Source organism: Oncorhynchus mykiss, chromosome 20 (assembly GCF_057628025.1).
Source record: "Oncorhynchus mykiss isolate SJ-2025 chromosome 20, ASM5762802v1, whole genome shotgun sequence".
NCBI lineage: Eukaryota > Metazoa > Chordata > Actinopteri > Salmoniformes > Salmonidae > Oncorhynchus > Oncorhynchus mykiss.
The window spans coordinates 4,772,820-4,795,636 of NC_143041.1; the positions used below are offsets into that span (position 1 = coordinate 4,772,820).

The following is a 22,817-nucleotide window of genomic DNA, read 5'->3' on the forward strand; positions in this document are numbered from 1 at the left end:
CATATGTGTGCAAATGTCTAAATTGTAGAATAATAGTGAAGACATAAAAAGTCAAAAGTTTGGACACACCTACTCATTCAAGTGGAGCTACACAGCCTCTTTAGTTAGCTGCTGCTCATCGCCATATCATCGCCGCAAGTCGGGTTATACTATTTTTATAAGTGTGGCATAGTCTCAGACACTCCTGCTAGCAGCTGGTACTCCCTTTCTAGTTGACCGGACCTCACCCTCACGGGTGAATCACACTCGCTAAGTCCCGGGTATAGGGTTTCAGCTAAGACTAATTTCTTGAAATAAATTTTTAGCTGAAAAGCCGTGGTTCGACACTTCGTCTGAGTAAGGACTAACAATAGATATCCAGTGCTCCTTTTGTGTTTATTAACACAAATTTGCCCCTTTACACAGAATGTCTAGAGTCAGGTACCACATTGGTTCTTTCGTAGGTGACAAAAATCCATGGTGTCATCTGCTTCATGGCCCACGTGCCATCAAGCAACTCTTCCAACTCCATCCCAGGGCCAAGATCTGACGGGATGTCGCCATGTAAGATGAACCTCTGACCGTCATTTCCTCTCTGCCTTTGTCTGGGTTTGCTGCTCCCCAGCTACCTGTGTTTGAGGCCTCTTCCTGTCCTTCTGCTTCATCTTCCTTGTTTCAGTGTTACCACATATCTGACTGGAAGAGTCACCAGGTCATACTGACTTGGCTCATTCACAACACGACATAAGCCTAGTTTCCTGAAACGAGTCACATACATGAATCTGTGCCATTCACTTTGAACTGAGTTTACAGCATGAGTGGTCATGAGTAGATGCGCTTGTTTTGAGATCAAAGCGAGAGCTGCATGTAGAAACGTTTGCACATTTTGTTCATAATCTTTGCTAGTAAGTGAGATATGAGCCCAGTTAAAAATATATTTTATTTATAGACTTCATAGTTCATTGAAGTTGATGGGTCACTTATAACAAAACCTTTCGATATTGCCAATCATTTCGATTACCATTTCCCAAGTAAAGTTGATAAACTCAGAAGTTAAATGACAACATTGAACAGTGAATCATCATATTTTAATAATAAGGGTCAAGTTAGTGTGGGAGAGCTGTAAAATGTATTGTTATCCATCAATAATGATAATCAACCTTGATGTGAAACTATTGAGAATGGTAGCAAACTGTATTGTCACCCCTATTTGCTATATCTTTAACTACTGACTTTCAGCATGCATATAGAGAAGGGCATTCAACTTGAACTGCACTGACTCAGATTACTGATGATTGGTTAAAATAAATGGATAAAATGATAGTTGGAGCTGTATTGTTAGATTTCAGTGCAGCCTTTGATGTTATTTATCATACATTGTTATTGAAAAAAACTCACTTGCTATGGCTTTACATCACCTGGAGAGTTATTTATCTAATATAACAGAGATGTACAGTGTGGTGTCCTTCAGGGCAGTTACCTTGGGCCGTTACTCTTCTCTATTTTTACAAATGATTTGCCACTGGTCTTACACGAAGCTAGAATTACTATGTAGGTAGATGATTCCACACTCTATATGTCAGCACCCAAAGCCAGTGAGCTGACTGAAATTCTAAATAAGGACATATTAGTATCAGAATGGGTGATTAATAATAAACTGGTCTTAAATACATCTAAAACTAAAATCAGTGTATTTGGTTCAAAACATTGTCTAAGAGATAAACCTCAACTGGAGTTGTGCATAAGAAAGTTGAGGGAGCTAAACTAGGTAAAACATTGTATGTTCAGTTATCATGGGCAAAGTAATCTTGACAAATTTGTGAAGATGCATGTCTGTTAACAAAAATATGTTCTGCATTTTTCTACTATACTAGTTGTTCAGGAACTTGTCTTGTCCCATCGTGATAACTGTTTGGTAATTTGGTCAAGTGCAGCAAAACAGAGCAGCACGCCTTCCCCTTAACTGCACATACCTAACAAACATCAACAACATGCATGCCAGTGTTTCCTGGATGACAAGAGATTAACTGCTTCTTTTCTAGTTTTTATGAGGAATGAAAATCCCAGATTGCCTGCATAATCAAATAACATACAGCTCAGACACCCATACATACCCCACAAAATGCCACCAGGAGTCACTTTACAGTCCCCAAGTCCAAAACAAATTCACAGCAATGCACAATATTATACAGAGCCATGATTGCATGGAACACCCATCTCCAATTACCCAAAAAATTAAAACAATTAAAATAATTGATAAAAACAACATCTCATGGCACACACAGACACTGTAACGAACATAATTTAGACACAAATTATTCTTTAGTTGTATTGTTTGTATATCGGTGTATTTTAAATTTGTATAACTGTTCTTGTGTATCAGGGTTTTGTTATTTGTGTTTTAGTGTGGACCGCAGGAAGAATAGCCGCTGCTTTGGCAAAAGCTAATGGGGATCCGAATAAACTAATTAGCTAACACTCAAGTATTGTGTCATATACTGTTTTCACTGTGTGTGAACACTGAAGTGTCCTGTTTTAGATTCCTTTAACATTATTAGCCTCGTAAGCCTCTGTTAGCCACTCGCTGAAGCACCTCTCCATGGCCTTCCGGCTAGCCCAGCTGCCCACGTTGACTGTGGGGATAATCTTGAGGGGCCGCAGCCACTGGACAAAACGCCTCAGCTCCAGGTAGCTGCTGTGCTCACTGTAGGGGATGCCTAGAGTAAGAGAGAGACAGGGGGGGGGGGGGGGGGGGAGTGAGAGCATCAAAATAGAAGTCAGAAACAGAAGCAGCAAAATAGACCAACACCCCCCACCCCTAGGGCCTGATAAGGGGGCCTACCAACCCATCTAACATTTTTGCTGATTCAAAGCTAATTTACTGCAATTTTACATATTTTGCCATGGTTTATGATGTGTTCATATGCTATCATGGAGCCCCCGATCTCCAGTGGGCCCCCTATCAAAATAAATAGAGAAGTGAGGAATCAGGCCAATGGGTTTAAATTACTCAATTTTGGATGTGTTCAGAATTATAGCTAGACAATAATGTCCATAATTTTTTCCATTACATGCTATAAAAAGGGAAGCACAGCTGCGAGCTGCCCAGTGACACGAGCCTACCAGACGAGCTAAATTACTTCTATGCTTGCTTCGAGGCAAGCAACACTGAAGCATTCATGAGAGCACCAGCTGTTCTGGAAGACTGTGTGATCAAAGACCGCCGCGCCACTCGGGAGCCCCATTCACAAGGTCGCAGGGCCAGACGGATTACCAGGACGTGTACTCCGAGCATGCGCTGACTAACTTTCAAGTGTCTTCACTGACATCTTCAACCTGTCCCTGATTTGAGTCTGTAATACCAACATGTTTCAAGCAGACCACCATAGTCCTGGTGCCCAAGAACACCAGGTATGCCAGAGTTTCCACAAGGTTTCTTAGTGTCTCCTTCAAGTCCCTCTTTGTGCACCTGCTGAGCCTATGACTACCATTGTTTGCGGAGCTGCTGTCGTAGTTGTCTTCCTCTGCAGTAGGCCAAGCTTATATGTAGGTGTACGGTTTTCAAGTGCGCGTGACAATGTGTAACCACTTGACATGGGTAAACTGGACAAGGGCAGAGATTTGTTTACTGTGTTGCATAGCACAGGTAGTAAATTCACTGCCGTATTAGGCCTAATATTTAGCTAATAACCGATGAGTTGATATGCATAAGCATTTAACTTAGGCTTGAGATCTCTAGCCTATCTCTCACGGTTCTCTTGCAAAATTACGCACCAGGGCCTGGTTTCCCAAAAGCATCTTAAGGCTAAGTTAATCAATAGGCCCTTCATATGAGCAATGTTAAATCTCTGGGCTGTTTTTGTCAAAATCATTGTTACTAAAGTTGCACTTAAAACCCTTGTTATTTCTGGACTGCCTCAGACCCCTCGTGGAGCAGCTAAGTGCTTCATTAGGTGCTTTTTTGTCTTTCCGTGTGAGACACTTTTTTACACAGAAGATCTGTACTAAACAAAGAATCCAGGTCTATCTATCTCTCTGTGACCGAGCTTATCCGAGGGGCACTGCCTTTCTTTCGATATTTTATATTCTTGATACTGCCTTTGAAAAGAGGTCTAGATCTGGCTCAGAGGAATAAACAGCGATACAATCTAAAAACATTGTCGCAAACAGCACAGATTAAAGTCTAGATTTTTTTTCCACTAAAAGCACTCGTCCTCTTACATAATTCCATGTTGGTCTGCTATTCTATGCCCTTGTTCTTTTTGCATTAAATAATAATACATTTCATTTCTAAAGCACTTATTAAAATGGCGCCGGAAGAAATGGCAGCAGTTTTACGGGCGCCAACCAATTGTGCTATTATGTGTTTTTTTCCCCCGCATTATTTGTAACTTATTTTGTACATAATGTTTCTGCAACCGTATCTTAAGGCATAAAAGAGCTTCCTGATATCAGGACAGCGATCACTCACCTCGGATTAGACTAAATATTTTTCTACAACAAGCAGGACACAGGACATTCTCCAAACACCCGACAGGGCCTACATCCCCGTTATTTGCAAGAGGAAGCGACGCAGGTACAGAGGACAAAGAGCCGGATGCCTCGTGAGGACCCGGAGAAGGCGAGTGGGAAAGATGCCGTTACCCTCAATACTACTCGCCAACGTGCAATCATTGGACAATAAATTAGACGAAGTACGATCGCGAATATCCAACTGTAATATCCTATGTTTCACAGAATCCTGGCTGAATGATGACGTGGATATTCAGCTAGCGGGAAATATGCTGCACCGGCAAGATAGAAGAGCACACTCCGGTAAAACGAGGGGGGCGGTCTGTGCATATTTGTAAACAACAGCTGTGCACGAAATCTAAGGAAGTCTCTAGATTTTGCTCGCCTGAAGTAGAACTAAATTGCAGGCCACACTACTTGCCTAGAGAGTTTTCAGCTATACTTTTCGTGGCTGTTTATTTACCACCACAGACAGATGCTGGCACTAAGACCACACTCAGTCAGCTGTATATAAGGAAATAAGCAAACAGGAAACAACTCACCCAGAGGTGGCACTCCTAGTGGCCAGAGACTTTAAATCAGTCCAACCAAATTTCTATCAACAAATGTGCAACCAGAGGGAAAACATTCTAGATCACCTGTACTCCACACACAAAGACGTGTACAAAGCTCTCCCTCGCCCTCCATTTGGAAAATCCGACCACAACGCTATCCTCCTGATTCCCGCTTACAAGCAAAAATTAAAGCAGGGAGCACCAGTGACTTGGTCAGACGAAGCAGATGCAATCTCTATTGCACTCCACACTGCCCTTTCCCACCTGGACAAAAGGAACACCTATGTGAGAATGCTATTCATTGACAGCTCAGCGTTCAACACTATAGTACCCGCAAAGCTCATCACTAAGCTAAGGATCCTGGGACTAAACACCTCCCTCTGCAACTGGATCCTGGACTTCCTGACGGGCCACCCCCAGGTGGTGAGGGTAGGTAACAAGCTCATATAGGCCTAGTTCAGTTGTTTCATAATATTCCAAATAGCCTACAGTAAGCTAGACTACTACATTGCATTCAGTAATTGAATTAAGCAACACATCTGCCACGCTGATCCTCAACACTGGAGCTCCCCAGGGGTGCATGCTCAGTCCCCTCCTGTACTCCCTGTTCACCCACTACTGCCAGGCACGACTCCAACACCATCATTAAGTATGCAGACGACACAACAGTGGTAGGCCTGATCACCGACAATGATGAGACAGCCTATAGGGAGAAGGTCAGAGACCTGGCCGGGAATAACAACCTGTCACTCAACGTAACCAAGACTAAAGAGATGATTGCCGCCTTTCCTTCCAGTTCTCTGCTGCCTGCGACTGGAACGAATTGCAAAAATCGCTGAAGTTGGAGACTCCCTCACCAACTTTAAACATCTGCTATCTGAGCAGTTAACCTATCGCTTCAGCTGTACATATCCCACCCAATTGACCTACCTCATCCCCATACTGTTTTTATTTCATTTACTTTTCTGCTCTTTTGCACACCAGTATCTCTACCTGCACATGTTCATCTGATCATTTATCACTCGTGTTAATCTGCTAAATTGTAATTATTCACTCCTATGGCCTATTTATTGCTTACCTCATGCCTTTTGCACAATGTATATAGATTATTTTTTTCTACTATGTTATTGACTTGTTTATTGTTTACTCCATGTTTAACTCTGTGGTGTTGTCTGTTCACACTGCTATGCTTTATCTTGGCCAGATCGCAGTTGCAAATGAGAACTTGTTCTCAACTAGCCTACCTGGTTAAATAAAGGTGAAATAAAAACATTAAAAAAAATGGTATACTACAGGAAAAGGAGGACCGAGCACGCCCCCATTCTCATCGACGGGGCTGTAGTGGAGCAGGTTGAGAGCTTCAAGTTCCTTGGTGTTCACATCAACAACAAACTAGAATGGTCAAAACACACCCAGCGGGTTGTGAAGAGGGCACAACAAAGCCCCTCAGGAAACTAAAAAGATTTGGCATGGGTCCTGAGATCCTCAAAAGGCGCTACAGCTGCAACATCGAGAGCATAACTGGTTGCATCACTGCCTGGTACGGCAATTACTCGGCCTCCGACCGCAAGGCACTACAGAGGGTAGTGCGTACGGCCCAGTACATCACTGGCGGTGTCAGAGGAAGGCCCTAAAAATTGTCAAAGACCCCAGCCACCCCAGTCATAGACTATTCTCTCTACTACCGCATGGCAAGCGGTACCGGAGTGCCAAGTCTAGGACAAAGAGGCTTCTCAACAGTTTTTACCCCCAAGCCATAAGACTCCTGAACAGGTAATCAAATGGCTAACTGGACTATTTGCATTGTGTGCCCCCCACCAACCCCTCTTTTACGCTACTCTCCGTTTATCATATATGCATAGTCCCTTTAACTATACAATCATGTACATACTACCTCAATTGGGCAGACCAACCAATGCTCCCGCACATTGGCTAACCAGGCTATCTGCATTGTGTCCCGCCACCCACCACCCCTCTTTTACGCTACTGCTACTCTCTGTTCATCATATATGCATAGTCACTTTAACCATATCTACATGTACATACTACCTCAAATCAGCCTGACTAACCGGTGTCTGTATGTAACCTCGCTACTTTTATAGCCTCACTACTGTATATAGCCTGTCTTTTTACTGTTGTTTTATTTCTTTACTTACCTATTGTTCACCTAATGCATTTTTTTTGCGCTATTGGTTAGAGCCTGTAAGTAAGCATTTCACTGTAAGCTCTACACCTGTTGTATTCGGCGCACATGACAAATAAAACTTTGATTTGATCTCACACCCAAGGCAAAAAAAACCAACATAATCCAGAACACAGACAACAATCAAAGCTATATACAGGTGTCGTCATTAGCAGAGGTTCTTGAAAGCTCTTCTGAACGTTCTTGAAATGTGCCTTAAAGGACGACAGAGACTCCGCAGCCCTATTAGTGTCTGGAAGTAAGTAACACAGCCGCGGAGCCATGCAACTGAAAGCCCAGTCACGCATAGTTTTATGTCTGCTGCGGGGCTGCTGAAGGGGGACGGACCTGAAGGAGAAGGGTGTGGGGCAGTAGGGTAGAATGAGGTCAGACAGGTACTTGGGTCCAGAGTTGTGGATAGCTTGGTAAGTGTAAACCAGGATGCGTGAGCATATGGGGATCCAGTGGATGTTGAGAAGCACTGTGAAGTGCTCTCGGGAGGAGGTGTGGGTGAGGACCCGTGCAGCACAGTTCTGGACATATTGTAGCCTGTTTAGACACTTGGCAGATGCGCCAACAAAAAGGGCATTACAATAATCCAGACGGGATGAAATAAAGGCATGGATGAGTCACTCAGCTGCAGGTTGTGATAGCTGGCAATGTTCAGTAGATGGAAACATTTGACTTTGGGGACACTCTTGGTGTCAAACGAGACCTTTGACAGCTGTAGCTGCTGATGTTGTTTATGATTGTGCGGTTGCCAATTAGGACCTCCTCTTTCTTTTTTTTAGCTAAATTGCAGGAAACTCAACTGCATCTACACTTTGATGTCCTGCAGGCAGCTAACTAGGAGTGCAGTGTCGAATGCTGCACTGAGGTCGAGCAGTATGAAGATGCTGGCAGCCCCATGGTCAGCATTCATGAGGAGGTCATTGGAGACCCTTTCCAGGGCAGTTTCGATGCTGTGTCCAGCCTTGAAACCCAACTGGGTTTCAACATAGGTTGTGAGTGGCCAGATGGTTTTACAGTTGACTAGGAACAGCACGTTCAAGGAGCTTAGTCAGGAAGGGCAGGTTGGAAATAGGCCTGTAGTTCTGGAGGTTGTCAGGGCCAGATCCACATTTTTACATACTGGTGTCACCAGTTTGAGCTGAGAGACACATCCAGTGATGAGGGACTTGTTGAACAGGTGGATCACTGAAGCAGAGCTGAAATAACACAGGAATATTTTTAGGCGGAGCACTGATGCCGTTGTCCACTGAATGTGGTCAGCCGGCCTGGTTGCATTTACACGGAGCAGAGATTGGAACACAATGCGAGCCCATCCACCTCCGGAGGTCAGGCAAATGTGATTACATTCCGAACACAATGCGCATTGTTGCCCTGTCATTAACACACATTTCTTGTTATGTAAATGGGAACATATCTGATGCTGCTCCTCGTTCTGCCTTTTTACCTTGTCAACTCAGGGATTCGATCTCACAACCTTTCGGTTACTGGCCCAACGCTCTAACCACTAGGCCTCAAGTTTCATGATAGTCAATACACAATGAAAGTTATAAGCTACGCAAGTGACGTTTTCTATTAGTGAGCGTTGTGATCACTGGTCTAATGTGTGAATGATAGTTTGCACATGCATGTTTGTATTTTTGCATAGAAATAGTATATTATTGTTCCTGAGATCCCGTCATTTTTCTCTCGGGAAGGAGCTTGCTCGGAAAATCTTGGGATCCCGGTTTCCAGTGTTAATCCCTAGTATGGATGTGTGAAAAGATTAGCCAAAGACCAGCCAGGTTATGCATCCACCACATATCCACCATATTTGCTGGAACCGTGCTGAAAAGGACAATGTGAAAAGAAAATATCTGAGCCAGGTTGTGAATCAGGTACCAGATAGCTCAGTGGTTAGAGTATGGTGACGTTAACACCATGGTTTTAATTCCCCATGGGCCCCATACATCCCTAGATTTATTTCATTTCTTAACTGTAAGCTGCCTTGGATAAAAGAGTCTGCTAAATTACCATGTCATCATTATCATACAGAGCAGTGCCGTAGGTAGAGTCCTATACCATAGACAGGGGTGCACAACTCAGGACCTTGAGTTCCGCAGTCCTGCTACTTTCCCTTCCTACTAGTTCTTCTCCTGGCACGTAATTTATCATTTCATGTGCACACACATTGTTTCCTCAGTTTCTGGTGAAAGGCATTCTTCAGCAAAATTAGAAATATACATCATTGTTTCCGTATGTTGAAAGCAGTCTATGGGCCAGTAGAGACAGCAATCCACACATAGGTTTTGTAAAACTAGCCACAAATGTTCTAATCTGGCATTTTCGAACAAAAAAACAAGAACAAATAATCTTACTTGCGTTCTAAATAGTATGTAACATTTTAATCATTGAGTATGCTTTAAAGGGATAATGCGAGAGTCTGGTAATTATACTTACCCAGAGTCAGATGAACTCATGGATACCATTTATATGTCTCTGCAGTTTGAAGGAAGTTAGAGGTCGTTCTGTGAGCCAATGCTAGCTAGCTGTACCGGTAGACTTCCAGTCATTGGCTCACGAAACTATCTCTAAACTTCCTTCATACTGGACGCAGACATAAAAATGTTCATTAATTGCCAGAATCTCGCACTATCCCTTTAAATGCTCGGATGTCATACTCATTCCGGCTTTTCATCAAGTATAATTCGCTGCGAGCCATTGAGGAAGATTGAGGAAGACTGAGTGAGATTGACCAGTTGATAATTGGCTCATGGGATGCTAAACCAACATTAACGGATGGATGGAAACAGCACAATTGAGCATAAGATGACGCATTCACATAATGGGTGAGCCTAGTATGTTGATATTTGTTGCTAACTGTATGCATTTTTACTAAAACAGTACATTCTAAATAGTATGTAGTATGATTCATTTTAGTAAGTAGTAGGCATGACATGGCTAATGTGAGTCAATGTCTCCTAGTTAGCATGCTTTAAATTTCATGCCTAGAACCAAAACCAGCAGTGCTCTGGGCCTCGAGAGCCACATCTGAGCACACCTGCTATTGATGGTATAGATACTGGGCTGTACCATAGATGCTGATGTTGCCATGGACCATAGGCTTGATATCCTCCACAGCCTCCACCCTCTGACTGAAGGTCCAGCCCGTGGGCTTGAAGGCCACCAGCTGGTCGTACTGCCTCGAGAATCTACTCAGATGAGCCTGCAGGTTCTGGAAAGGAAAAAAGGACATCGGAGTACGTACTTTGGTTTAGTAAGTGTGAGGAGTGAACAGATAGTTTGAGCCTGTTATTTTCTGAGAGGATTGAAAACCAAAGCGGCATTACCGACATGTGACATAGAGTTTGTCATACTCTTGTGTTTGACAATTTAGCTCCACCCTTTACATTTTGAAATGTTGTATTATATCAGGTGCAAACTTTCCACTAGTGCAGGGGTAAGCAATCGTAGTGCTATAATGCTGCAGGTACTCAGCATCCCACTGCTGGCTTGCCTCTGAAGCTAAACAGGGTCAGTCCTGGTCGGTCTCTGGATGGGAAACCAGATGCTGCTGGAAGTAGTGTTTAGATTGCCAGTAGGGGGCATTCTTCCCTCTGAGGAGATCCCATGGCAGTGAAGGGGACATTGCCCTGCGTAGAAGGTGCCGTCTTTTGGACAGGATGTGTCCTGAACCTCTGTGGTCATTATAAAATCCCATGGCACTTATCATGAGAGTATTTTATTTAACAAGGCAAGTAGGGGTGTTTGCCCCGGTGTAAATGGCTAAACTCCCAACGGGGCCCCATTCCATCATAGCCACCTAATCAGCCCCCTCAAACCAAATTGGCATACAGTGCATTCGGAAGGTATTCAGACCCCTTGACTTTTCCACATTTTGTTACGTTCCAGCCCTGTTTTATTTATATATAAATATATATAAATCATATATTTTAGAATATCTACACACAATAACCCATAATGACAAAGCAAAAACAGGTTTTTAGAAATGTTCGCAAAAATAAAACAAACAACTGAAATATTACATTTATGTAACTATTCAGACCCTTTACTCAGTACTTTGTTGAAGCACCTTTGGCAGCGATTACAGCTTTGAGTCTTCTTGGGTATGACGCTGCAAGCTTGGAACACCTGTATTTCGGGAGTTTCTCCCATTCTTCTCAACAGATCCTCTGAAGCTCTGTCAGGTTGGATGGGGAACGGCGCTGCACAGCTATTTTCAGGTCACTTCAGAGATATTCGATTGGGTTCAAGTCCGGTGTCTGGCTGGACAACTCAAGGACATTCAGAGACTTGTCCCGAAGCCACTCCTGCGTTGTCTTGGCTGTGTGCTTAGGGTCATTATCTGGTTGGAAGGTGAACCTTCGTCCCAGTCTGAGATCCTGAGCGCACTGGAGCAGGTTTTCATCAAGGATCTCTCTGTACTTTGCTCCGTTCATCTTTCCCTCGATCCTGACTCATCTTCCAGTCCCTGATGCTGAAAAACATCCCATCAGCATGATGCTGCCACCACCATGCTTCACAGTAGAGAAGGTGCCAGATTTCCTCCAGACGTTATGCTTGGCATTCAAGCTAAAGAGTTCAAATCTTGGTTTCATCAGACCAGAGAATCTTGTTTCTCAAGGTCTGAGAATCCTTTAGGTGCCTTTTGGCAAACTCCAAGCAAGCTGTTACTGATGTGTTACCCATGTGTCTGTTACTGAGGAGTGGCTTCTGTCTGGCCCCTCTACCATAAAGGCCTGATTGGTGGAGTGCTGCAGAGATGGTTGTCCTTCTGGAAGGATCTCCACAGAGGAACTCTGGAGTTCTGTCAGAGTGACCATCGGGTTATTGGTCACCTCCTTGACCAAGGCCCTTCTTGGTTGCTCAGTTTGGCAGGGAGACCAGCTCTAGGAAGTGTCTTGGTGGTTCCAAACTTCTTCCATTAAATGATGGAGGGCACTGAGTTCTTGGGGACCTTCAATGCTGCACAAATTTTTTGGTACCCTTCCCCAGATCTGTGCCTCGACACAATTCTGTCTCGGAGCTCTACAGACAATTCCTTCAACTTCATGGCTTGGTTATTTGCTCTTTTGCCTTTCCAAATCATGTCCAATCAATTGAATTTACCACAGGTGGACTCAAATCAAGTTGTAGAAACATCTCAAGGATGATAAATGGATACACGATGCACCTGAGCTCAATTTCGAGTCTCGTGGCAAGGGGTCTGAATAATTATGTAAATAATTAAAACTTTAATTTGTAATAAATTTGCTAACATTTCAAAAAATCTAAAATATAATTCATTTGAATTGCTTCTATATTCTCTTAGTAGACTTAAAAGCAGGAATCCGCAGGCCGTGGGCGACCCTATGTCGCCCCATTTCTTGTGTAGTGTTTTCACTTTGAACAAAAAGGGGGTTGAGCCCTGGACTGCCTTGGCATTCTGGGCAAGGTGTGTCTTTATGCTAATCCCGTCTACTCGAATAACCCGTTGCCCCGGAGCTGGAGAGGAAGTGAAAGTCACTTGCAAACTAATGTTAGAACTGCCAGAAACAAACAGAGCAGATGAAGCCAACCAAGCATCATTCTCAGTTCTTGGATCTGAATGAACTGGACCCAAAGAAAAAAATAAGCGAGAAAAATATAACATTCTGTATTCGGACTGTATTGAACTCAAAGGAATCTAACGATACCATCATGTCCAGTAGCTAAATCCAACAAGATGCCCAATGCTTTTATTTCAACTAGGCAGCGTTAGCTAGCTAAAGCTAGATGTGCAGATTGTTGACATGATAGTGTTTAGTTTGTAGATGATAATGATAGCTAGCTAGGTGGTCAAACGCATTTTCAGCCCAGGACCACCCCCCCAAAATTATATGAAATTCAGTACAGTAACATTACCCAAACTTGTATTTCTCAGGGAGAGATTGGTGGAGATCGTCTGACAGAGGGAACCTGAGGTTCCACAAGTTGTGGTTGTGCAAACCCCAACACTGAAAGAGGTAAAGAATGCAGTATGCATGTTATGTTATGCTTTGTGATTCAATAATTATTTTGTTGGTAATCAACCAAAATAGTTAGCTATGGTAATACGGTTAGCAGTAGGTCATATACTGCCCATGGTCTCACCTGAGAGAGAAGGTAATATAATGGCAATTGTTGTGACTTTTGGCAAGATTAGATTGGATTGATTAATTAATTTGGTTATCTTATGCAAATTAATCGAAGAGGGGCACCATAAAGGGTTAGATATAGAGAAACTCTTGAATTAACTTAATCAGTAGTTATCATGAACCGTTATACCATTAACAATATAAATCAGTCAATTTGACCATATTCTCATTCTGAAGTCGTCAGCTCTGGAACTGCAAACACCCAATCGCTCACAAATGAACTAGATGCCACAAATAACTGTACAGCAAAATGAATTTTTTGGGGTGGTCCTGGACCGGAAATGCTGTCGACCACCTAGCGTGATCATCTACAAACTAAACAATATCATGCCAACAATCTGAATATCTAAATTTAAGCTAATCTAAGCTAATGTTAGCTAGTTGAAATAAAGGCATTGAGCATCTTGTGGGGTTTATGCAGTGTAGCTACATGATGCTATCATTAGATTCCTTTGAGTACAAAACAATCCGAATACAAAAGATGTTAGCTGGATGGAACATTGGACACACTTAGGTTAGCAGCTAACATAGCTAGCAGGCTAAATACGCAACCCAACACTTACTTAACATGAATAATCCATGACAACGGTTGCCATTTCGGTGTCCTTTCAAAATTAATTCCAATGTTTATCTGGATTGGTCATGGCCAGTCTTTTTCTCGCTTTTTAAAAATATTTTGGGGTCGAATTGATTCAGATCCAAGAATGACGCTTGTTGACTTCGTCTACTCTGTTTGTTTCTGGCAGCTGTAACATTAGGTTGCAAGTGACTTTCACTTCCTCTCCAGCTCCAGGACAGCAGGGTCATTAGAGTAGGCAGGATTAGCGCAAAGATGCACCTTACCCAGAAGGCCAGACCAAGTCGGCTCAACCACCTTGTTTTCGTTCAAAGTGAAAACACTACACAAGAAGTAGGGCGGCATAGGGTCGCCCCCAACCTGCAGATTTCTGCTCTAAGTCTACTAAGAGAATATAGAAGCAATTCAAATGAATTATATTTTACAACTTGAACAGCATTTTGAATGTGTCAATCTAAAGCAGTAAAACGTGAAATATGTCAATATCAACATCCTCTGCCTCGTCATGTCTCATTATTGTATGAAAATGTGGAGGAATCTCAAAAGAAAATACACATTTTCAAAAGCTTCTCAAATTCTATTTTGGACTGCATTTTTAGATGGAAAAGATGGATTTTTTTTTACTTTGTCCAGGGAATTTAAATTATATGCCCTTGTGCAGTACAGGGTTTTTTATTTATAACAGTTTTGAATGAGCACTTCTGTCGAAAGTGTTTGTGTTATGCCAGATCCAGAATAAGAGTAATAACATCTATTTTTCTGAATGTAAAAAAGAAAAATATACACAAAGCTTGCCTTGTGTAGCAAGTTTTTTCTATTATTTCATGTTTAACTGTATCGTGTTCTTTTGCTATAAGGACAGCACAAAAGTGGTTGTTGTTTAAGGTAGACTCAGCAATATACACAGCAGGGTGATTACCTGATTACAAACAACAACATAATTTAAAGCTGACAGGACTTCCACTATTGTCTTTTACAATGTATGCCCTCCCTTGAAATATGTCAACACTGGGAAAAGACAACTGTGGCAGTTTGAATTTTGTTGCATTTCTGTGAGGTTGCTGCCCTGCTTTGTAGGAGAATGTTGTCTTACTAACTCAACCTTTAAGCACTTTTGACATACAGTACCAGTCAAAAGTTGACACCCTACTCATGCAAGGGGTTTTCTTTATTTTTACATTGTAGAATAATAGTGAAGACAAACTATAAAACCACACATATGGAATAATGTAGTAACCAAAAAAGTATATATATATTTTACATTGAGATTCTTCAAAGTAGCCACAACTTTGCACACTCTTGGCATTCTTTCAACCAGCTTCATGAGGTAGTCACCTGGAATGCATTTCAATTAACAGGTGTGTCTTCTTAAAAGTAAATTTGTGGAAGTTCTTTCCTTCTTAATGTGTTTGAGTCAACACAATCAGCTGTGTTGTGACATGGTAGGGATGGTATACAGGAGCTAGCCCTATTGGTAAAAGACCAAGTCCATATTATGGGAAGAACAGCTCAAATAAGCAAAGAGAAATGACAGTCCATCATTACTTTAAGACATGAAGGTCAGTCAAAACAGAAAACGGCAAGAACTTTTAAAGTTTCTTCAAGTGCAGTTGCACAAACCATCAAACGCTATGATGAAACTGGCTCTCATGAGGACCGCCACAGGAAAGGAAGACCCAGAGTTATCCTCTGCAGCAGAGGATAAGTTCATTAGTTACCAGCCTCAGAAATTGCAGCCCAAATAGATGCTTCAGAGTTCAAGTAACAGACTCATCTGTTCAGAGGAGACTGTGTGAATCAGGCTTTCATGGTCAAATTTCTGCAAAAGAAACCACTACTAAAAGCACACCAATAAGAAGAGACTTTCTTGGGTCAAGAAACATGAGCAATGGACATTAGACAGGTGGAAAATCTGTCCTTTGGTCTGGAGTCCAAATTTGAGATTATTGGTTCCAACCAACATGTCTTTGTGAGACGCAGAGTAGATGAATGGATGATCTCCGCATGTGTGGTTCCCACCGTGAAGCATGGAGGAGGAGGTGTGATAGTGTCACCAGCAAAGCCTCCCCACACTGTCTGTGATTTATTTTTAATATTCAATTTATTTTTAATATATATTTATTTATAATATTCAAGGCACACTTAACTTCTTTGGGATAGGGGGGCAGTATTTTCACGTCTGGATGAAAAGCGTGTCCAAAGTAAATGGCCTGCTACCCTGGCTCAGAAGCCAGGATATGCATATTATTAGTATATTTAGATATAAAACACTCTGAAGTTTCTAAAACTGTTTGAATGATGCCTGTGAGTATAACATAACTTATTTGGCAGGCGAAACTCTGAGGACAAAGCATCCAGGATTATTTATTTTTTAGGTCACTCTCTTTTCAATGGGTTTTCATTGGGAATCTAGAATTCTTTAGAAATTGGTTGAGATTTTTCCTTTGTGTAATAAAGATGTACGGCTATCCAGAACGAGGGTAACTTGAAGTGTACTGTTAGATAGAGGCGCATGACCAGAAATGCTCGCTACACTTTGTATCATCCTGTATTGAACGCTGTTTAAATGTTTGGACAATGCTTACAGGTAACTTCTGAGATATTTTGTAGTCACATTGCGCAAGTTGGAACCAGTGTTTTTCTGGATCAAACGCGCCAAATAAATTGACATTTTGGATATATATCGACGGAATTAATCGAACAAAAGAACCATTTGTGATGTTTATGGAACATATTGGAGTACCAACAGAAGAAGCTCGTCAAAGGTAAGGCATGAATTATATTTATATTTCTGCGTTTTGTGTCACGTCTGCAAGGTTGAAATATGCTTTTCTCTCTTTGTATACTGGGGTGCTATCCTAAGATAATAGCATCGTTTGCTTTCGCCGTAAAGCATTTTTGAAATCTGACAAGTGTAGCTTTAATTTGGTATATTGAATGTGTGATTTCATCAAAGTTAAATTTTTATAGTAATTTATTTGAATTTGGCGCTCTGCATTTTCACTGGATGTTGGCTGGGTGGGACGCACATATCCCACATATGCCAGAGAGGTTAACTAGCATGAGTACAACAGCATTCTGCAGCGATACGCCATCCCATCTGGTTTCCGCTTAGTGGGACTATCAATTGTTTTTCAACAGGACAATGACCCATCACACCTCCAGGCTGTGTAGGGGCTATTTGACCAAGAAGGAGAGTGATGGAGTGTTGCATCAGATGACCTGGCCTCCACAATCAGACCTCAACCCAATTGAGATGGTTTGGGATGAGTTGAACCGCAGAGTAAAGGAAAAGCTGCCAACAAGTGCTCAGCATATGTGGGAATTCCTTCAACACTGTGGGGAAAGCATTCCAGGCGAAGCTGGTTGAGAGAATGCCAAGAGTGTGCAAAGCTTCTATCAAGGCAAAGGGTGGCTACTTTGAAGAACCTCAAATACAACACATATTTTGAGTTGTTAAATACTTTTTTGGTTACTACATGATTCCATGTGTTATTTCATAGTTTTGAATTTTTACTTGACATTTTTTAAATTTGAATTAATCTTTATTTAACTAGGCAAGTCAGTTAAGAACACATTTTTATTTACGATGACGGCCTAGGAACAGTGGGTTAAATGCCTTGTTCAGGGGCAGAACAACAGATTTTTTACTTGTCAGCTCGGGATTCGATCTAGCAACCTTTCAGTTACTGGCCCAACGCTCTAACCACTAGGCTACCTGTTGCCCCAAATTGAATGAGTAGGTGTGTCAGAACTTTTCACTGGTACTGTATAGGAACTGTAAAAATCACTACAGGACCCACTTTGAAGTTCAGTTGCATCATGGGTAGCACATGGACCTGTGCGGCCTTCCAGTCGGTGGTGATGAGCTGGCGGATGCGCTCTGACTCCAGACAACACATGGTGTTGAACTTGTCCCGGGACAGGCAAACTTTGGAGCCCAGTACCTCTGCCAGAGCTATGGACAAGACATAGTAAAACAGTTAAGCCAGAGTCATATATACACAGAGAGTATAGACAATTTTTATTCAACGATTCATGATGAGTATTGTTGGATTCTACTTCTAGTAGTTCTGTTGGCTACCCAAGATTAAAATCCTGGAAGTGGCTTTTTAAAATGGCCACACTCTCTCTTAAGCTCTAAGCAAAGCATTTTGTCGACCATCCAATGCATGTCAAATTTTTGCATTGTTCGCAGTTCATGTCCAAATCATCCTAAAGTGTCTCAAATTGATTGTAGCTCGGTGGACACCAACTGTTCGATCACGATCGACTGGTAGATCTTTAAGGCATTCCTAGTCGATCACCAAACATTTCTGTAGAAAAGTCAACGATAGCTATGGAAAGTTTAAAAAATAAATCAGAATTGCGCTGTTGACGGTACATGCACCCGATTAGCCCTTTGATTATCTGTTCAGGAGTCATGGCTTGGGGGTAGAAACTGTTAAGAAGCCTTTTGGACCTAGACTTGGCGCTCCGTTACCGCTTGCCTTGCAGTAGCAGAGAACAATTTTTAGGACCTTCCTCTGACACCGCCTGGTATAGAGGTCCTGGATGGCAGGAAGCTTGGCCCCAGTGATGTACTGGGCCGTACGCACTACCCTCTGTAGCACCTTACAGTTGGAGGACAAGCAGTTGCCATACAAGGCAGTGATGCAACCAGTTCTCTCAATGGTGCAACTGTAGAACCTTTTGAGGATCTGAGGACCAATGCCGAATATTTTCAGTCTCCTGAGGGGGAATAGGTTTTGTTGTGCCGTCTTCACGACTGTTTGTTGGTGATGTTGACACCAAGGAACACAAAGCTCTCAACCTGCTCCACTACAGCTTGTCAATGAGAATGGGGGCGTGCTCGGTCCTCCTTTTCCTGTAGTCCACAATCATCTCCTTAGTCTTGATCACGTTGAGGGACAGGTTGTTGTCCTGGCACCCACGGCCAGGTCTCTGACCTCCTCCCTATAGGCTGTCTCACTGTTGTGTCATCTGCAAACTTGATGATGGTGTTGGAGTCGTGCCTGGCCAGGGAGTACAGGAGGGGACTGAGCACGCACCCCTGAGGGGCCCCTGTGTTGAGGATCAGCGTGGCGGATGTGTTGTTACCTACCCTTACCACCTGGGGGCGGATATCCAGGATCCAGTTGCAGCGGGAGGTGTTTAGTCCCAGGGTCCTTAGCTTAGTGATGAGCTCTGAGGGCCCTATGGTGTTGAACGCTGAGCTTTAGTCAATGAATAGCATACTCACATAGGTGTTCCTTTTGTCCAGATGGGAAGGGGCAGTGTGGAGTGCAAAAGAGATTGCATCATCTGTGGATCTGTTGGGGCGGTATGCAAATTGGAGTGGGTCTAGGGTTTCTGGTATAATGGTGTTGTGAGCCATGAACAGCCTTTCAAAGCGCTTCACGGCTACAGACGTGGGTCGGTAGTCATTTAGGCAGATTACCGTAGTGTTCTTGGGCCTGTGGTGGTCTGCTTGAAACCTGTTGGTATTACAGAAAATGACAGTGAAGATACTTCCAGTTGGTCAGTGCAGGCTCGGAGGACACGTCCTGGTAATCTGTCTGGCCCTGCGGCCTCGTGGATGTTGACCTGTTTAAAGGTCTTACATTGGCTACGGAGAACGTGATCACACAGTCATCCGGAACAGCTGATGCTCTCATGCATGTTTCAGTGTTACTTGCCTGTTACTTGAGAAGTGAGCATAAAAGTAATTCAGTTCGTCTGTTAGGCTCGTGTCACTGGTCAGCTCGCGGCTGTACTTCCCTTTGTAGTCTGTAATAGTTTGCAAGCACTGCCACATCCGACGAGCTTCGGAGCCAGTGTAGTACGATTCAAACTTAGTCCTGTATTGATGCTTTGCCTGCTTGGTCCTTCGCAAGGCATAGCGAGATTTCCAGGTTAGTCCTCCTGCTCTTTAAGCGGCAACTCTACCCTACCCTTTAGCTCATTGTGGATATTGCCTGTAATCTATGGATTCTGGTTGGGGTATGTATGTACTAGAGGTCGACCGATTAATCAGAATGGCCGATTAATTAGGGCCGATTTCAAGTTATCATAACAATCGGAAATCGGTATTTTTGGGCGCCGATTTTGCCGATTTTTTTTTTGACACCTTTATTTAATCTTTATTTAACTAGGCAAGTCAGTTAAGAACACATACTTATTTTCAATGACGGCCTAGGAACGAGGCAGAACGACAGATTTTTACCTTGTCAGCTCGGGGGATCCAATCTTGCAACCTTAAAGTTAACTAGTCCAACGCTCTAACCACCTGCCTCACGAGGAGCCTGCCTGTTACGCGAATGCAGTAAGCCAAGGTAAGTTGCTAGCTAGCATTTAACTTATCTGATAAAAACAATCAATCAACGACTGTCGTTGCTCCAATGTGTACTTAACCATAAACATCAATGCCTTTCTTAAAATCAATACACAAGTAAATATTAAACCTGCATATTTAGCTAAAAGAAATCCAGGTTAGCAGACAATATTAACCAGGTGAAATTGTGTCACTTCTCTTGCGTTCATTGCACGCAGAGTCAGGGTATATGCAACAGTTTGGGCCGCCTGCCTCTTTGCGAACTAATTTGCCAGAATTTTACGTAATTATGACATAACATTGAAGGTTGTGCAATGTAACAGGAATATTTAGACTCATGGATGCCACCCGTTAGATAAAATACGGAACGGAATAAACGTTTTGTTTTCGAGGTGATAGTTTCCGGATTTTACCTAAGGCACGTATTTCTGTGTGTTTATTATAGTTAAGTCTATGATTTGATAGAGCAGTCTGACTGAGGGGTGGTAGGCAGCAGCAGACTCGTAATAGTCAAAGGTATATGGTTTAGAGAGAAATAGTCGACGCGTTATAATTCCTGTAATAACTTGCGGCTGAACTTGAAAGGGGTTCCTTCGTTATTTTACCGTTCACGTCTTCCATAGAGAATGTCTTGATCTACTTCCAATAAGGTCTGTGTTTTGTGCAGGTTAGGGTGCAGGCTTAAACCGCCTCTGTTCATGTCTTCCATAGAGAATGTCTTGATCTACTTCCAATAAGGTCTGTGTTTCGTGCAGGTTAGGGTGCAGGTTAGGGTGCAGGCTTAAACTGCCTTTGCGTTTTGATACCCGTGTAAAACTCACTAGGATAAGGTAACGTTTGTCAAAATATTTTCATAAATCCACTCTACAAAAAAAAAAAGATCTTATATTTAGCCAATATTGATCAGTTACCTTGTCCTATGGATATCTACACAGTTAAAAAAATTGTCAAGGTGGTGTAAGCCTACACGAAACACAACCTTATTTTAAGTTAATCTAAAAATATCCTATGGAATAAATGAATGAAGGAACCGCTTTTCAGATTTTGCTAGAAGGTGTCATGGGAATTATGACTCGCACTTTGGTAGTCAATTCTTACCATGTCCATTATTAAAATAGGATTTCCTGCATATAGAAATTACAGCTTTTGTTTTCAACATTCATCACAGGTAACTGAAACTACTTGAGAGTATTTGTCTCCTAAGCAGACTTTTCAGTATCATTGTCACTTCAGAGCTGTGTGTTTTACAGATGGCAGAGAAAAGCAGAGAACCAGTGTGGGACTATTACATGGAATTGGCACCAGGGAAAGCAAGGTGTCTTATTTGTGATAAAGATGTAAGCATGGGGTCAGCAACGGCTAAATAAAAAAATACCACCAACCTGTGGAATCAACTTAAGAACAGCCACCCAAAAGCCCATATGTATTATATTAAATTAAAATAAAAGTGTTCATCGTTCATTCAGTATTGTTGCAATTGTCATTATTACAAAAATATATATACATTTTTTATTTTTTATTTTTTTAAATCGGCCGATTAATCGCTATCGGCTTTTTTTGTCCTCCAATAATCGGTATCGGCATTGAAAAATCATAATCAGTCGACCTCTAGTATGTACAGTCACTGTGGGGACGACTTCATCGATGCACTTATTGATGAAAGCAGTGACAGATGTGGTGTACTCCTCAATGACATCGTAGGAATCCGGAACATATTCCAGTCTGTTCTTGCAAAACAGTCCTGTAGCTTAGCATCTGCTTCATCTGACCACTTTCTTATTGACCGAATCACTAGTGCTTCCTGCTTTAGTTGTGGGTGTAAGTAGGAATCAGGAGGATAGAATTATGATCAGATTTGCCAAATAGAGGGTGAGGGAGAGCTTTGTATGCGTCTCTGTGTGTGGAGTAAAGGTGATCTAGAGTTGTTTTCCCTCTGGTTGCACATTTAACATGCAGGTAGAAATGAGGTAAAACAGGTTTAAGTTTACCTGCGTTAAAGTCCCTGGCCACAAGGAGCGCTGCCTCCGGATGAGTGTTTTCCTGTTTGCTTATGGCTGTATACAGCTCATTGAGTGCGGTATTAGTGCCAGCATCAGTTTGTGGTGGTAAATAGACTGCTACGAAGAATGTAGATGAAAATTATCTTGGTAAATAGTGTGGTCTACAGCTTATCATGAGATATCATGAGATACCTCAGGTGAGCAAAACCTTGAGACTTCCTTAGATTTCATGCACCAGCAGAGACTGTGAGAGGCAGACCCTCCGCTGACACTGGGAACTCTGCGAACTTGGAAATCTCAGACTTCCGATTTCAGTGTGTTCAAGGCAACTGGGGAAAATCTTTTTGAACGGTCATCCAACTCTGAATTCCAAGTCGAAAACTGGCATCTTTCTAGAGCGCCAACTTTCCAACCTGAAGATCACTGACATCATGATTTGACCTAGTTTTTTTCTTTCGAGTTCCCAGTTGCCTTGAAAGCACCATGACCATCAGATGCATCTCTACCATAAGTCCAGTAAAGTAAAAAAGCTAATT

The 22,817-nt window shown here is 42.4% G+C and overlaps 1 protein-coding gene across 2 annotated transcripts in view; it reads right to left on the reverse strand.

Moving 5' to 3' along the window:
• Positions 1–900: 900 nt before the first annotated feature.
• dclre1a (DNA cross-link repair 1A (PSO2 homolog, S. cerevisiae)) overlaps positions 901–22,817 on the reverse strand; it is a 35,190-nt gene continuing 13,273 nt past the window's right edge. The window contains exons 7-9 of one of the 2 annotated variants that reach the window (XM_036955618.2): positions 17,772–17,926; positions 10,309–10,450; positions 901–2,696 (exon numbers count right to left, since the gene is read on the reverse strand). In XM_036955618.2, coding sequence (XP_036811513.2) covers positions 2,515–2,696; positions 10,309–10,450; positions 17,772–17,926 — 479 coding nt within the window. In that variant the 3' untranslated portion in view covers positions 901–2,514. Of the gene's footprint in view, positions 2,697–10,276; positions 10,451–17,771; positions 17,927–22,817 lie in introns of both variants that reach the window. The other variant, XM_036955619.2, reaches the window with a different exon arrangement.